At 41.1% G+C, this 15,172-nt stretch overlaps 1 protein-coding gene across 1 annotated transcript; it reads right to left on the reverse strand.

The window, feature by feature from the left end:
* Positions 1–14,199: 14,199 nt before the first annotated feature.
* LOC118987373 (rRNA-processing protein FCF1 homolog) lies at positions 14,200–14,873 on the reverse strand. The gene has a single exon (XM_037046487.1). The coding sequence runs from the start codon at positions 14,871–14,873 to the stop codon at positions 14,280–14,282; it is 594 nt and encodes a 197-aa protein (XP_036902382.1). The 3' UTR covers positions 14,200–14,279.
* Between the last annotated feature and the right edge of the window lie 299 nt (positions 14,874–15,172).

Genomic DNA, 15,172 nt, shown 5'->3' on the forward strand with positions numbered 1-15,172 from the left:
CAGGGATGACATTTCCGGAGCAGGAACCTGTCATCTAGAATATCAGTCAGCCTAAAAACAAAGGCTTGGCCCAGGACCATTCAGAGATCAAGTCTCAGGCAGCATTCCTAAAGGTACAGAGGCTGCAGGCCTTGCTGGATTCTTTTACTGTGTTGGTGCAAGGGTCGGGAGTGTCTCTGAATGATTTTAACCAACCTCGTCTCTTAAAATCTTTAATTACCATCTGATTTCTCCCTTAAAGCCCATTTCTGATGTCCACTGAGAACATTAGCAAAGAGTCTGGTGTTGATCCAGTTGTTGGAAACAAAAATACTTAGTCACGTCTAGGATATGGGTTCTTTCTATTGGAACTTTAGTCTCTGGAGTATGCCCTTTCCATGACAATTTTAGCTGACTGCACTTGGGTTGTAGCTTATCCTAACTAGGACAAACGAAATATCTTAATTTAATTGCCATCCTTAAAACATGGCTTACACGTGCTTCTGCGTAGATATCATTGCCTGAAAGTTGGTAACATTACCACATTCAGCTGCAGGGGAAGCTGGGAAATATCCTAAGAAAACTTGTTGCCAGATACCACGTACATTACTACCAAAGGAGAAGAGATGAACGATGCTTTGTGAGCTCTGCAAAGCTTCCTGTGCAGAGGAGAGACTCACTAGGGTTGCTCAACATTTTCACTTGCATTTCAATACTAAGTTCTTACTCCACCCTCAGCCTGTGGGAATCTTTCCAGGTATGAGAAACTGTCTCTTGTTTTCCCAGAAATAGGTCAGGGGTGTGGCAATGGCTTAGTAGTAGAGAGATGTGTAAAGGCAAAAATTTCTTGTATCCATTTTCTTATTGATGTATGTTCCAGGTTATGTTAGGATCTCGCTACTAAGTATGTTCACAAACTAACAACTTCTGCATCACCTGGGAGATTATTACAAATGCTGACTCTATATCTTAACAAGTTTATAGATGGTTCTGCTGCACGGTCACATTTGAGAAGCAATTTTTGAATACTTCCTCACCCCCTTTTTCAACACCCATATACCTAAACAGTCTGTGATTGGGGCCAAAGAGTTTTCTTTACCAAGACAACTTTGACCTAGAATGCAAAAGGCAGTGTGGGAGAATTCATGGGCAAATGGTACATTAAAGTTTAGATCATACTCAGTATTCCATGCACATCAGCTTATTATCCAGAGCAAAAAGCAATTAACTTTTTGGGGGGTATTTGAGAAGAAAGTAACTAGAAGAACATATTAAGAGTAAATATGTTTAGATGATGGGACTCTGGATAGTTTATTTTTCCAACTTTATCATACTTTCAGAATTTTCTTATATGAACATAAACTGTTTTAAAGTGGGAAAATGTTGTTTGAAGGTTATATGAAACATTCATGTTAGCTTTAACAATAAGTTAGTTAGCTGAATCAGAACTAAATCTCTCACTGGTCTGGAAGAGGGCAGCTGTAGTCTGGAATCGTTACGAATCCACCCAGGACAAGCTTCTGCAGTTGCCAAAATAAACTGCTTATTCACAGGAGATGTGCAATGTTTACTTTGAAAAATTACTCTTAATTGCTGACTTTTGCAACTCAAAAATTTTAGTGTCACTTTCTAACTTTGCTTTAAAAATATTTGTTTTGAAACTTGGCACATAAGTTTAATAAAATTTTCTTCTAGTAATTGAAATGATTCAATTCAACTGCATTCATTGGGCAGTTGAAAGTTGCATGGCTCTGAACCTGTTTTCTTTTCCCTTTTGGAGGTAATTTAGAAGGGAATCAAAAGACATAGTCCCTGTATTTGGGAACTCGCTCTGGAGGACTGTTGTGAAATTTTTTTATAAGTCTTTCAAAATTAGGATTTAAGTGTGTTTAAATAACTTTATTCTGTTTGGCTATTCTTATAACTCTATACATGCTTTCCAAAACCCATGTTATAGTTGATATAAAAACAAGAAGAAACTCTAGCTTCACAGGCCAAGATGCACAGAAAGGACAGACCTACACCAGGCCAATTTCACAAGAGCAAACGTGGGAACAGATGGAAAGCCCTGGGTCTTTCTCCTAGTGCTTCCAGAGAAAGACAGAAAAGGGCGGAGGAAGGAAGCAGAGAAAGCACTGGGGGTCCCTAATCAGTGTGGGCAGGGGCTCCTATAGGAGAATTTGACTCTTGGAACAACAAAACTGAATTTCCTCAGAAGAAAATTTTACTCTAGTGGTTGGATTAGATTAAAATGACTATACACAGTCAAGAACCAGTGAGGAAGTCTCTACATTCTGTCACAGGATATTTTTTAAAAAGCAGCTTCTAATTCTCTGACATTTTAACTGTGTATTGATTGATATAGCTGTTGATTTTTATGCATAACTTTTTAATAAAGAGTTATTTCTGTTAAAAGACAAAAACTAGGAATTAACATACTAAAGCTAAGGGTTTTTTATATTTTTGGTTGCAGAGATAGATACCCACTCAAACTAGCTTGGTTATTACAAAGAAAGATGTAGTTCAGTGTTACTGATATTTCACAGAATTCTGTGCGTTTGGGCCTTACGCAAACTAGAAAGATATACAGAACCGGGATAAATTCCCCCCTTCTCACTTAATCTTGGTTTCTTTTCACATTTGTACCATTTTCATCTCTCTGAAGATCAGTTTCATTTGCTTACTCATCATCTTGGACATGGCTGCCTCAACCACTGAGCTGACGTGACTAGTAACAGTCTTTGTGTTTTATAGTTTGAACTTCAACAGTGGGAACCTGATTGGTCCCAATCAACTGTACTAGTCAAGCCACATCAATTAAACATCTCTGATCAACCAACGAATTGGCTGCCCATTTGGGGCAGATACCTGGCCATGGCTCGGAGAAGGAGAGGTAGCATGTGATGTACTTGGCTGCACTGTTCTCCTGGGCATATTGTCACTTCAGATAAACTTAAAAAAAAATGACTCTGACCAATGGGTCGCTTGGTTGGAGCTTTGTCCTGAACACCAAAATACTTTGTGGGTGCAATCCCCGTCAGCATATATATGGGAGGCAACCAGTCAATGCTTCTCACATCAAGATATCTTCAGGTAAAGATTTAAAAGTAAACAAAAACATAGTAAGTTGGGTTTGGCCTTAGCAATCCACTTCTATAAAGTGAAGCTATAGAAGACGATGCATATTAACTAATTAAATAATATGACCTGAGAAAGTGACCAAATAAATTGTATGACAAAAAATACCGAGGGCTGACGATTCATTGTGATCTATCGTGCTCTGAGGAGGCTTATGACAACATGGAATGTTGAAAAGCTGAAGGATTCACAAATATGCAACAGAAGAGTAGAAAAAGGATGTGTTCCTTGAACAATAAGTTACAGATTAAAATTAACATTATATTGTCTAAAGAATTCTGGTTTAGGATGGCTGATTAGGCACATGCTTGGGAATAAAAATGTATAAAGAATGAAAACTAAAATAACACAGTGAAAATAATGGGAGGGGTCTTTGGTAGAAAAGATATTTCAACAAATTTCTGGAAGATGCAGAACAAATGAATGAGTGTTGATTGATGAAGAGAGTGGAGGAAGCCGTGGCTGAGAACACACCATGACCTACACACCATGACGTAGCAGGCAGAGTCCCAGACGCATACGAAGGGGGTGGGACTGAGAAACTGCACTGAGAGGGTCTGGAGACAGCCATGTGCCCCAGGCCCAAAATTGGAAGGTTTAAACGATCTTGAGATACTACCTGGGAAGAAGTAGAGCAGGGTAGATACCTCCATATTCTGGCATTGAGGGTCCCCAGAGTTACAGTCGATTTCGCGTCGGCAGGAGCTCTGCTGAAGCCTGCCCTTAGCCAGCCCGCGTGCCTGCGGCTCCCAAGAAGCCCTTCTGTTGCCATATTCTTCAATAAACAAAACGAACCCTTTTTCATTTGGCACAATTGTAGATTTACACTAATGTTGGAGGAAAGGCACAAAGAATTCCAACATACACTCTGTCCAGGTTCCTGCCATGTTTATTTCTTTTTCTCTCTCTTTCTTGACAAACAAGTGGATGTCCATATGCATTATTTTATTTTCTCCTAACCACTTCAGAGTCAGTTATAGACATGATGCCCCGTTATACTTAAATACATCACATGTGTTTCTTTAATATTCTCTTACATAAGCACAGGAAAATTACCAAAATCAGGAAATTAGCATTGATATACCATTAGCATCTAATTGTGTATCTTATTCGTATTTTGCCAAGTGTTTTTGTATAAATATTCTTTTTATCAGAAAGAATTTCTAGACTATGTTACATTTAGTGTCCTTGTCTCCTTTTATCTCTTGTAATGGGATCTATTCCTTAGTCTTTGTGTTTTGTGATATTGACATTTAAGACTACGCTTTAATTATTTTATAGAACACGACTCCCTTTGGATTTGTCTAATGTTTCTACAATATTCAATTCATGTTATGCACTTTTGGAGACTATCACATGTGGATCTTCTCAGGAGGCATATGATGTTAATTTGTCTCACTATCGTCTCATTCTTAATGTGAACAGCAACCAAGGACCAATAGATATCAGTTGAAAGTCTCTAACATGAAAAGGAAAACTCAAGATAAACCAATAGAAGAGAAAAAAAGAGGAAAGAAAAAAGTCACAGAACAGAAGCATACTTCAAAACAGGACTTTCCAATTAGTAGCTTCTGAGATATAAAAAACTATGGCATATATAAAACACGAAACTGTGTGTTGTGGGGGGGAAAAAGAACTCTTGGAAAATAAAATTACAACTGAAAAAAAAAAGGCCCAGGAGAGGTTTAAGGATGAAATTAAGAAACTCACCTAGAAAACAGAACAAAGAGAGAGGGATGGGAAAGATAACAGATAAAAGACACGGCAGACCAGTGCTAGAATTTTGTATTAGCATCAGATTTGCCTGCATCATACAACAGAAAATCATAAAAGAATAAGAGATTGACAAGATTGGAGTTTCTCACTTCCATAAAGGAAATAGTTCTGAGGCAGTTTGATGACTTCAGTGTCATCGCCAGGAAAACCAGGCAGTCACCTTCCTGTCCCATCATCTAATAAATGGTTTCCATTCTCAAGGCCACCTCATAGCCCAGGAGGGCCGCTGCAGTCATTATGTCTGAACCCAGGCCAAAAATGAAGTCAAGCCATAAGGCCAAAAAAAGAAAAAAAGGCTTTCCAAGCTGTGGCAACTATCTTTAAGTGGCTTTCTCATAATTATGTTTACATCTCTTTTGACAAACCTAGCTGCAAGGGAAAAGAAAATTTATTTGGGGCAGCAATATGATTAGATAGAGAAAAAGATACTGTTACTAAGGAGGAGGATATTGATACTGAGTTAGGCTACTAGCAAATTCTGCACATGATTTAATATGCAACAGAGTTTCCAGAGCAGAAAGGAGACACAAATCATTAACTTAAAAGTATCTAACAAGCACCTAACAGGATACATTGTATACACATAGTCATAACGTAACAGTCTGAAACTTCAGAAATCTAAGCATAAGAAAAGACAGCGTAACTCCAAACAAAATAAAGCCTGTTTAGCAAATACATAAAAGATGCTCAACGTTGATTTAAACATTAGAGGACTACAAATGAAAACAAGAATGAAATATTTTTCAAGATCAGCTTGGAAAAATTAAGATACTGAAAATATCCTACGTTAGTGAAGGCTTTGAGATGTTTTCTCAACAACTATCGATCCAGTATAAATAAATTCAGCTCTTTGGGATGAAATTTTGGCAGTGTTTGTCAAAATATAATAAATGTATTGTTTTGTTGTTATTGCTGTAATAAATCACTACAAACCTTAGTGGCTTTAAACAACACATGTTTAGACCACACACACACACACACAGAGAAAAATGTATTAACTGAAACTCTGTAAGGCATAATCGAATCATATGGGTTTCACTGAACTAAAATCCAAGTGCCCGCAGCGCTGCATCCCTTTCTGGAGGCTGTAGGGAGAATCTGTTTCCAGTTTATTCCCAGTGTTGGCAGATTTGTTTCCTCACAGATGTGACTCTGAGGTCCTCATTGGCTTGCTGGCTGGCAGCCAAGGGTAGATGGAGTTTCTTGAGTCCACCTGCCGTCTTTGTCTGCTGGTCACTTCCCTCCATCTTAAAGCTGGCAATGACAGCCCCAGCCCCCTTCACAATCCCTGGTCTCTTTCTTCAGTCCCCGCTCTGGCTCACTCAGAAAAGGATCTGCACATTTAAGAACTCACGTGATTAGATTGGGCACACCCAGATAATCCAGGATAACTTCCGTCTCTAGGTTGGTGACCTTAATCATGCCTGCCAAATCCCTTTTGCTATGCAAAAGAACAAATTCACAACAGGTTCTATGTACTGGGGCAGGGACTTCTTTGGGGGCAGGGAGCATTATTCTGCCAACCTCCATAAGATAATACATTCCTTTTTGGAAGAAGGAACTACTACCCTTTGCAACATCATGGATGGAACTGGAAAGCATTATGCTGAGCAAAATAAGCCAGGCGGTGAAAAACAAATACCATATGATCTCACCGTTAATGGGGATCTAAAAAAAACAAGCAAGCAAGCAAAATATGACCAATGACACTCAAATACGGAACAGGCTGACAGGGTCCAGAGGGGAGAGGGGAGAGAATCATAGGGGAATAGGGGATGGACTCACATGAACAAATATAAAGGACACATGGACAATAACTAAGGGTGGGGGGCGGAAATGGGAGGGAGGCAGGGAGCATGGGGTGGGGGGCAGGCAGGGTTGGGAATATAAGACAGAAAGCTGTACTTGAACAAGAATTAAATAAAAAATTATAAAAAAAGATAATGCATTCCTTTTTGCACAGCAATTACACACAAAAACACAGCTCACACACCTTAAAACCTAAGATGAGAGAGAGAGAAAGAAAGCACAAGATTTGCAAAGGATGATTACCATTAAATGCGTCAAACTTCTTGTCAGCATCACAAGATAATACAGAGCAAGGCTTTCAAAGTTCTAGGTGAGACCATTTTAAATCCAGATTGCTAGGTTTAGCCAAACTATTAATTCAGTTTAAAGGCATTTTCGATTAGTTAAGGATTGAGATTTTTTTTCTTTGACACACCTTTTTTTACAAAGGTACTCGAGGATTGAGTAAGAGAGAGTAATCTAAAAAAGAGGAAGGTGGGAGCACAGGAAGCAGGGAAGTCCCAGGGGGACTGCTGGGCAGCAGCCTTGGAGCGGGAGGACCGAGGACCCCAGAAGGGAATCAGACTGGTCCTTCACAGAGCACCCAGAAAACATGAGGGTAAACTAACGGTGTAGAATACATGGTCCAAAAATGAACATGTCCTGTATTAAGAAACCAATGGAGTATTAAAAACGAACAAACAAAAAACTAACTCAGTCTGACCCACAGTTTTTGAAAGCCGAGCAAGGATTAGTCTCTTATGCATGAAAGACGACAGTCACAACACTGGACCCGTAGGGGAGAGAACAATACCTATGGTACCTACACACATATACAGTTGAACCTGGTTACAACCTTTCCTTCTTGTTTATCTGTATTTTTCAAAAATTTCAAGCCTTGGCTGGTGTAGCTTAGTGGATTGAGTGCCAGCCTACAAACCGGAGGGTCGCCAGTTTGATTCCTAGTCAGGGCACATGCCTGGAGTGTAGGCCGGGTCCCCAGTGGGAGACACATAAAAGGCAATCATACATTGATATTTCTCTCCCTCTCTTTGTCCTGCCTTCCCCTCTCTCTCTAAAAAAAAATAAATATTTGGAAAAAATTTTAAATCTAATCATGTATTTGTTAGCTATGCAACTTAGTGTCAGTGACTTTAAAAACAATGTAGGTATGATGTGACATTATTATGCAGAAAACACATGGACTCTGAAGACAGAAGATGGCTTTAACTCCTGGCTTCAGTACTTAAGAGCAAACAGGGACAGTCAGTCACCCTGTATTCCTTTAAGACCTAACAGGACATATGGTCAAACTTGCTGTGTATTGATGTGCCAGGCACTGTGCTGGGCTTGAGACATGGAGAACAAGAGACAATCCCTGTCCTGAAGAACCTTCACATCAGAGGAGCTGACCAGGGAAACTAGTCACATCACAGAGCAGAGAGCCGCGCTTCCTACAAATGTGGAACGCCCCGAAACTTTGTAAAAGTGACAGCCCCCCTCCAACTAGGAAGGGTCCACTGAGGCCAATCATAGGAAGCAACATAAGCTGTGTCCTGGAAGATAAATGGGTGTAAGCCAGCGGGAGGACGTGGGGAGGGAGGGCTAGGCAAGGCAGCTGTGTGTACAGTGGGTTCAGAGGGTTGTGGAGATTCTGCAGATGCTCGAGCCTGGGTGTCGTCCGAGCCCCAGGGTGTGGGGTCCTGGGTTGGTGGATGGGTGCTGGGTCATGAAGAGGGGAGTGAAACTGAGTTTTCAAATTAATTATGTGACCCTCCTAGATGTTCCTCCCTATTTAATCAGATTCTTTCTGCCTCCCCTTACTATTCTTGCGTTACACTCTGCTGTTTCCTTCTTAGTACTTATATGTATACTCTTAAACTTATTTGTTCATTGATTTATGTATTCCTTTCCCCCTGTTAGACTGTCAGCCTGTCAGGGTGATTATGTCACTTCTATTTGCCAATGAAGTGTATACCCTGTACCTAAAGGGTGATGAGCACTCAATAAATATTTGTTGAGCAAAGGCCCAGAATAAGGTAGCAACTATGGAGATGGGAAGGAGAGGACAGATCTGAGAGTTCAAATACAGAATAGACAGAACCTGGTGACTGATTGAGAGAGTTGTGCTGGGGTAAGCATTGGGGGTTGGGGAGAGAAAAGGCTGACTCTTCCAGGGGACCTGACTTGGGAGACATCAAACTGCAGCTAGAGTGTGTAGGGTGAGTGTGGGTGGGGTGGGGTGAGCTGAGCTAGTGAAGCAGTGGGTGGAGTGGCGTGAGGTAACAGAGAACGAGTTTCCATCAGGGAAGTGGTGCAACCTGAACTCACCCCACAGACACAGTTCCCCCGCCTTCCTGATCTTTCAGTGGTGCTTAGCCTCTGCTACACCTTAGAATCACCTGGAACATCCCCACACCTGGGGCCCTCCCTTGACTAGTTACATCTGAGGATAAGGGCTGAGCATCAATGTGTTTGAAATTTGAAGACACTGATCTTCAGTAAAGGCCTTTGTCCCGTCACCAAGCCCTGGGCTTCTCCATCAGCTCCCTGCTGCCCCACCCGCTCCAAGAGGCAGCAGCTGATGTCCATTCTTCCTCCTCACCCGGGTTGGGTTGTGACACTTTTCTCCTCTACAAATATTTGTGCCTCTTATTTGCCACTGCCTGGCATGTGTGTCACCTTGGCCTGTATTTACATTCATGGAGGACTGCACTTAATGTCAACAGTGTGTGTTTGCATAGGTGCACAAAGTGTAAATCACTGGAGTTTCCTATTTCACTTTCAACCTTGGAAAACACCCAGATGACTCTTTCGCTCTTAGACATTTTCATCAAGCGTTTTGCAATTTGAGCCTATAAAGATCAATTCAGTAATGCAATATGCCGTTTTAAACTCTTGCCGATAACCGTGGAGAATCTTTCTGGTTGGTAGTGTGGCAAGGGGAGGCATAGCACGTTGTGTGCCAAAGCGAAATTGGGCTGTGGTTATCTTCTGGGGGGACCCCCAGTGGTTTTTATTGTAGACACTGCAACAGGTTTCTGTGGTTATCAAAACCCCAGTTAAGCCACTGAAAATGGCTCAGGAGTGCTGAGAAACTATTGAATGAAATGTGGTTTATGAACTAACGTTCAAAAATTAGTGTACTTTTCCCTTCAGTTTGCAGGTAATTTGACCATAGCAACTGTTTACACTTTATGTTCCTTATTTGATTTATATACACACCCTTTCATCATGAAGACAAATTTCACACTTTTAGGCTTTGATTTATTTTATGCAAAGCTCCTAGGGGTGCTCCTGGGAAGGGAGATGGCTCTTTTCCAGTGTATGCCTCATGAGGGGGTGGAGGAAAGATCTTTCAAATGAATGGAGCCCCAGTGCAAAGCTGGGAGGGCTTGGTTTAGTTGGATAACTGGCTTGTAGCCAGATGGGATTTGGTGAGGGGCCAGGTTAAGGAGGTGGGTGGGCAGGGTCCATGTCACAGGGGGCCTTGTACTCGTGTTCGCTGTCCCCACCTAATCACACTCTCTCCTCTGCATCCCACACATTGATCTTCCCAAAGTATAGATCTGATTATTTTGCTTTCACTTAAAAAAAAAAATAAGAAAAACGTCATTATTCCACATTGCCTAATGAATAAAGACCAAATTCTTTAGACTCCCTCAGTCTAGTTTTAAGATCTTCTTCCTTCTTTCTTGAACCAACCTTATTCTTTGACCAATCTTATCATTTTTCAGAGAATCCTTATTCTTTCTAACCTCCGAGCTTTTGCTGATACCATTCCTTTTTCTTAATAGAATACCCATTCTCCACCTCTTCCTAGGAAGGCTTGCCCAGGGCAGAGTGTCTTGTTGCAATGTGATTTCCTTCCTCTAGTTGCACTGTCATTCCAGGTGGAGGTGACTTTTATCTATGTTTGGCTAGTTTAATATTTTTAACTTTAATTGAAGAATAATCTACATATACTTACATACTTACCTAAATGTAAGTGTACAGGTTGGCAAGTTTTACAAACTGAACACACTTGTATAGCCAAGGTCAGAACATAACCAGCACCCTAGAAATCTTTTCTCCCACCACTATTCCTGCTCAAGGGTAATGACAATCCAGACTTCAGGCTTAGTTTTGAACTTTATGAAAGTGGAATTATAATGTATGAACTCTTTGTATCTATCTACTTTCCCCTAATATTGTGTTTGTGAGATTCATCCATATTATGTATTTGTGGATGATTAATTCTTTTTTTTGGACTGTGATAAGGAGTTTTATTTTTATTTTTAAAAGATTTTATTTATTTATTTATTACCAGCCAGCTTTTTATTTTTTAAATATATTTTATAGATTATGCCATTACAGTTGTCCCATTTCCCCCCTTCATTTCCTTGTACCCTGAACACCCCCTCCCACCCACATTTCCCCCTTTAGTTCATGTCCATAAGTTCTTTAGCTTCTACATTTCCCATACAATTCTTGCCCTCCACCTGTCTATTTTCTACCTACTGTCTATGCTACTTATTCTCTATACCTTTTCCCCCCTCTCTCCTCCTCCCACTCCCCTCCTCCCACTCCCCTCCCACTCCTCCATGTGATCTCCATTTCTATGGTTCTGTTCCTGTTCTAGTTGTTTGCTTAGTTTGCTTTTGTTTTGGGTGTGGTTGTTAATAACTGTGAGTTTACTGTCTTTTTACTATTCATATTTTGTATCTTCTTTTTCTTAGATAAGTCCCTTTAACATTTCATATAATAAGGGCTTGGTGATGATGAACTCCTTGAACTTGACCTTATCTGAGAAGTACTTTATCTGCCCTTCCATTCTAAATGAAAGCTTTGCTGGATAGAGCAATCTTGGATGTAGGTCTTTGGATTTCATGACTTGGAATACTTCTTTCCAGCCCCTTCTTGCCTGTAAGGTCTCTTTTGAGAAATCAGCTGACAGTCTGATGGGAACTCCTTTGTAGGTGACTGTCCCCTTATCTCTTGCTGCTTCTAGGATTCTCTCCTTTATTTTAATCTTGGCTAATGGAATTATGATGTGCCTTGGTGTGTTCCTTCTTGGGTCCAACTTCTTTGGGATTCTCTGAGCTTCCTGGAAGTCTATTTCCTTTGCCAGACTGGGGACGTTCTCCTTTATTATTTGTTCAAATAAGTTTTCCACTCATGGCTGTTCCTCTTCCCCTTCTGGTACCCCTATAATTCGGATGTTGGAATGTTTAAAGATGTCCTGGAGGTTCCTAAGCCTCTCCTCATTTTTTTTTCAATTCTTGTTGCTTCATTTTTTTCTGTTTGGTCATTTCTTTCTTCCTTCTGGTCCACTCCATTGATTTGAGTCCAAGTTTTCTTCCCATTGCTACTGGTTCCCTTTGCATTTCCCTTCATTTCACTTAGTGTAGCCTTCATTTTTTCATCTGATTTGTTACCAAAGTCAACCAATTCTGTGAGCATCATGATCACCAGTGCTTTGAATTGTGCATCTGATAGGTTAGCTGTCTCTTGGCCACTTAGATGTATTGGTTCTGGAGCTTTGATCTGTTCTTCCATTTAAGCCATTTTGTGTGTATGGGGGGGGGATGTCTGGTCTCGCCTGTTATGTATGAGGGGTGGAGCCTTAGGTGTTCACCAGAGCGGGGCAACACTCTGGATGGGTTGTGATGCTGTACATGGGAGTGGGGTCACAAAGGGAACAATGGTGCTCATTCCACTCTCTCAGATATCAGTCCCTTCTGCCACATCCCACAAGCAAACCGGGCCCTTCTGGTGCTGGTTCCTAGGTGGATGGGTTTGTGTATGTTCTAGGACCCTATGGGTTTCTCCAACAAACTGTCCTGTGAGGCTGAGAGTCTCTCCCGGCACCTCAATCCCTACAAGCTTTTTCAATCGGTGCTTTTAGGTTTTATTTCCCCAAGCTGGGGCCCTGATTTGTGTGGTCTGTCTCTCCGCCTGTTTTCATCTGGTTTATCTGCATGCAAATGTGTCACTGCCATCAGTCAGCCACCTTGTGCACCTCACTGGGTCTGCTCATTGCCACCCCACACCTGGGGTCTGTCGGCCGCCACCTGTGCACCTGGGTGGTCAGCCACCACTTTTTCCTGCCACGACCCCTGTCCTCCAGGTGCCCACTCTACCCCTCTTGCCGGTGTGGATGAATGGTTGTTGGACTTACATACAGTTCAATTTTCTGTCAGCTCTGGTGTTTTTTTTGTGTCTAAACTTTTCTTGTCCTTAATTTTGTTTCTAAATTTTGGTCGTGCAAGGAGGCACAGTATGTCTACCTATGCCTCCATCTTGGCTGGAAGTGGATGATTCATTCTTATAGCTGGATAGTATTCCTCTGTGTAGACATATCACAATCTATTAATAGTTATCAATTTTACTGTTGACAGGTCATTTGCTTCTTTGAATATTTTAGGGTTTTTTGGTGAAAGCATATATGTATGTCTGTTGCACATGTATGCAGCATTAGAATTGTTAGGTCTCAGCGTACACATATGCAGATAGTGACAGTTTTCCCAAGTGGCTGTACCTTCTTGTAACCCCCCACTGTGAAACAGAACTCCAGTTGCTCCCCACCCTCACTGTGACCTCTATTTTCCATCCCATCCTTGGGTTAGTGTATCCTCCAAAAAGCATCTACCACAGAGTTCTCATTCAAGGCCATGCAAAGACCCAGATCTACGCACAAAGTAAAACAAGCCCTCTTCCCAACTCTTCTGCCTCATGAAGTTTTGTTTGTTTTTGTTTTATCCATACTCTTTGAGAAATAAAATATTTTCCTAATTTTAAAAATTAAGGGAGCATAGAGAACCTTCAGAGGCATGAGATGTTCTATGGGTTAATCCGTGTGACAGTTACATGGGTGCATGTATGCATAAACTTAAAAACATTTCATAATGTATGCAAATATTAAATCATGTTGTACACCCAAATCATGTTATATAATATAACATTATATACATCAATAAAAACATAACACCCACCCCCAAAATTAAGAGAGCACCAACAAATTGGTATTCCTGACTCTAGTCCTACCCCACTAATCAATGTAAAAAAGAGACTTATGGTATAATCCCAGCAGAGGAATGGGTGGGGTGGGGGGAAATGGTGGCAGGCAAATGGAGACAACTTCACTTGAACAACAATAAAAAATAAATAAATAAGAATATTTCTATATGCAAAAAAGAGAGACTTATGTGAATACATCATATTCAGACTAGATTCTTTTAAATTTTTTAAGATTTTAGTTATTTATCTTTAGAGGGGAAGGGAAGGAGAGAAGGACAGAAGGAAAGAAATATCAATGTATGGTTGCCTCTGGTGGGTCCCCTGGGGGAACTGGCCTGCAACCAGCCATGTGCCCTGACTGGGAATTGAACTGCATCCTTTGATTGGCAAGCCAGTGCTCAATACACTGAGCTACACAAGCCAGGGCCAGATTCTTTTAATTTTTAAAACAACATCAAAAAGTGAATGTATTTAAGCACACTCAGCTCATAACAGAGCAAATGGGTGAGTGGAGCAATGACTCATTCTGTAGCATGTTTAGTAAACAGGCAACAGAGGAAGTTGGTTGAAGGAAAGCAAAGGACTTTGTCTTTTAAGTATTAGAACCGAGGGGCTCCATAACCATGTGGTATCCGCTCAGTGTTGCACCTATAGTTAGAAATGTACATGATGGGGACTCCAGGGGTCTTCCTGATTCTTCGTTCAAGGTCTTGGTCAACTGGGGTCACAACGTAACACCTGTGCTGAGTCAGTCTCTGTACTAAGCAGTCATCCACATAGGTTGCTTTGTGTGTGTGTGGTAATCGTTCAAGTCTTGGCTCCTTGTCGATCTTTAAAACCACTCGATGCTTCTGCCCCAATTTCTCCGTTTCAGCCATTACACAGTCAGTTATATGAGGGATGCACTTGGCATAGAGACAGCCCATCACTAACTGCACTAAGTCCAGTTTAGCCTTAAAGAGAAACTTGATAAATTTGGTATCAAGCAGGATGTGGTAAGCCAGGCACAGCTGTGTGTTATATTGAAGAAATAAAAGTAGGAAGGGTGTTAGGGACGATTCCTTGAGTGCCCTGGGATCATTGTTTTCTTTCCTTTTAGGCTTTAATCTATCCTTTTCTTTAAGCCTCTGATCTTTGAGACTAAGCACTTGCTTCATGGTTACATACTTCCTTGTTCTCTTTTGCTTTTCCATGTTCATGCCACATTCTTGTTTCTTCCAGAATCACCCCAGTTCGACACTTTTCTAGGCTATATTCTTGCCAGGCTGGGGAACGAAAAGGGTTCTAAGACCCAGTTCCAGACTAGAAAAGGGTGTTTCCCCCACACCCACAAACAATTCTCGGACACCAGCAAAATGTCTAAGAATTCATCTCAGTTCTGACACTGTCTACCGGGAGATAATGTCATATTCTACAGGTCAAGTGTTCAGTCCTATAAGACTGCCCCCTCTGCGCCCCTACCTCACCCACCAAACTTCCAACTCCAGTAACC

The sequence above is a fragment of the Sturnira hondurensis genome, unplaced genomic scaffold (assembly GCF_014824575.4).
Source record: "Sturnira hondurensis isolate 20B ecotype Veracruz unplaced genomic scaffold, ASM1482457v3 Scaffold0005252, whole genome shotgun sequence".
NCBI lineage: Eukaryota > Metazoa > Chordata > Mammalia > Chiroptera > Phyllostomidae > Sturnira > Sturnira hondurensis.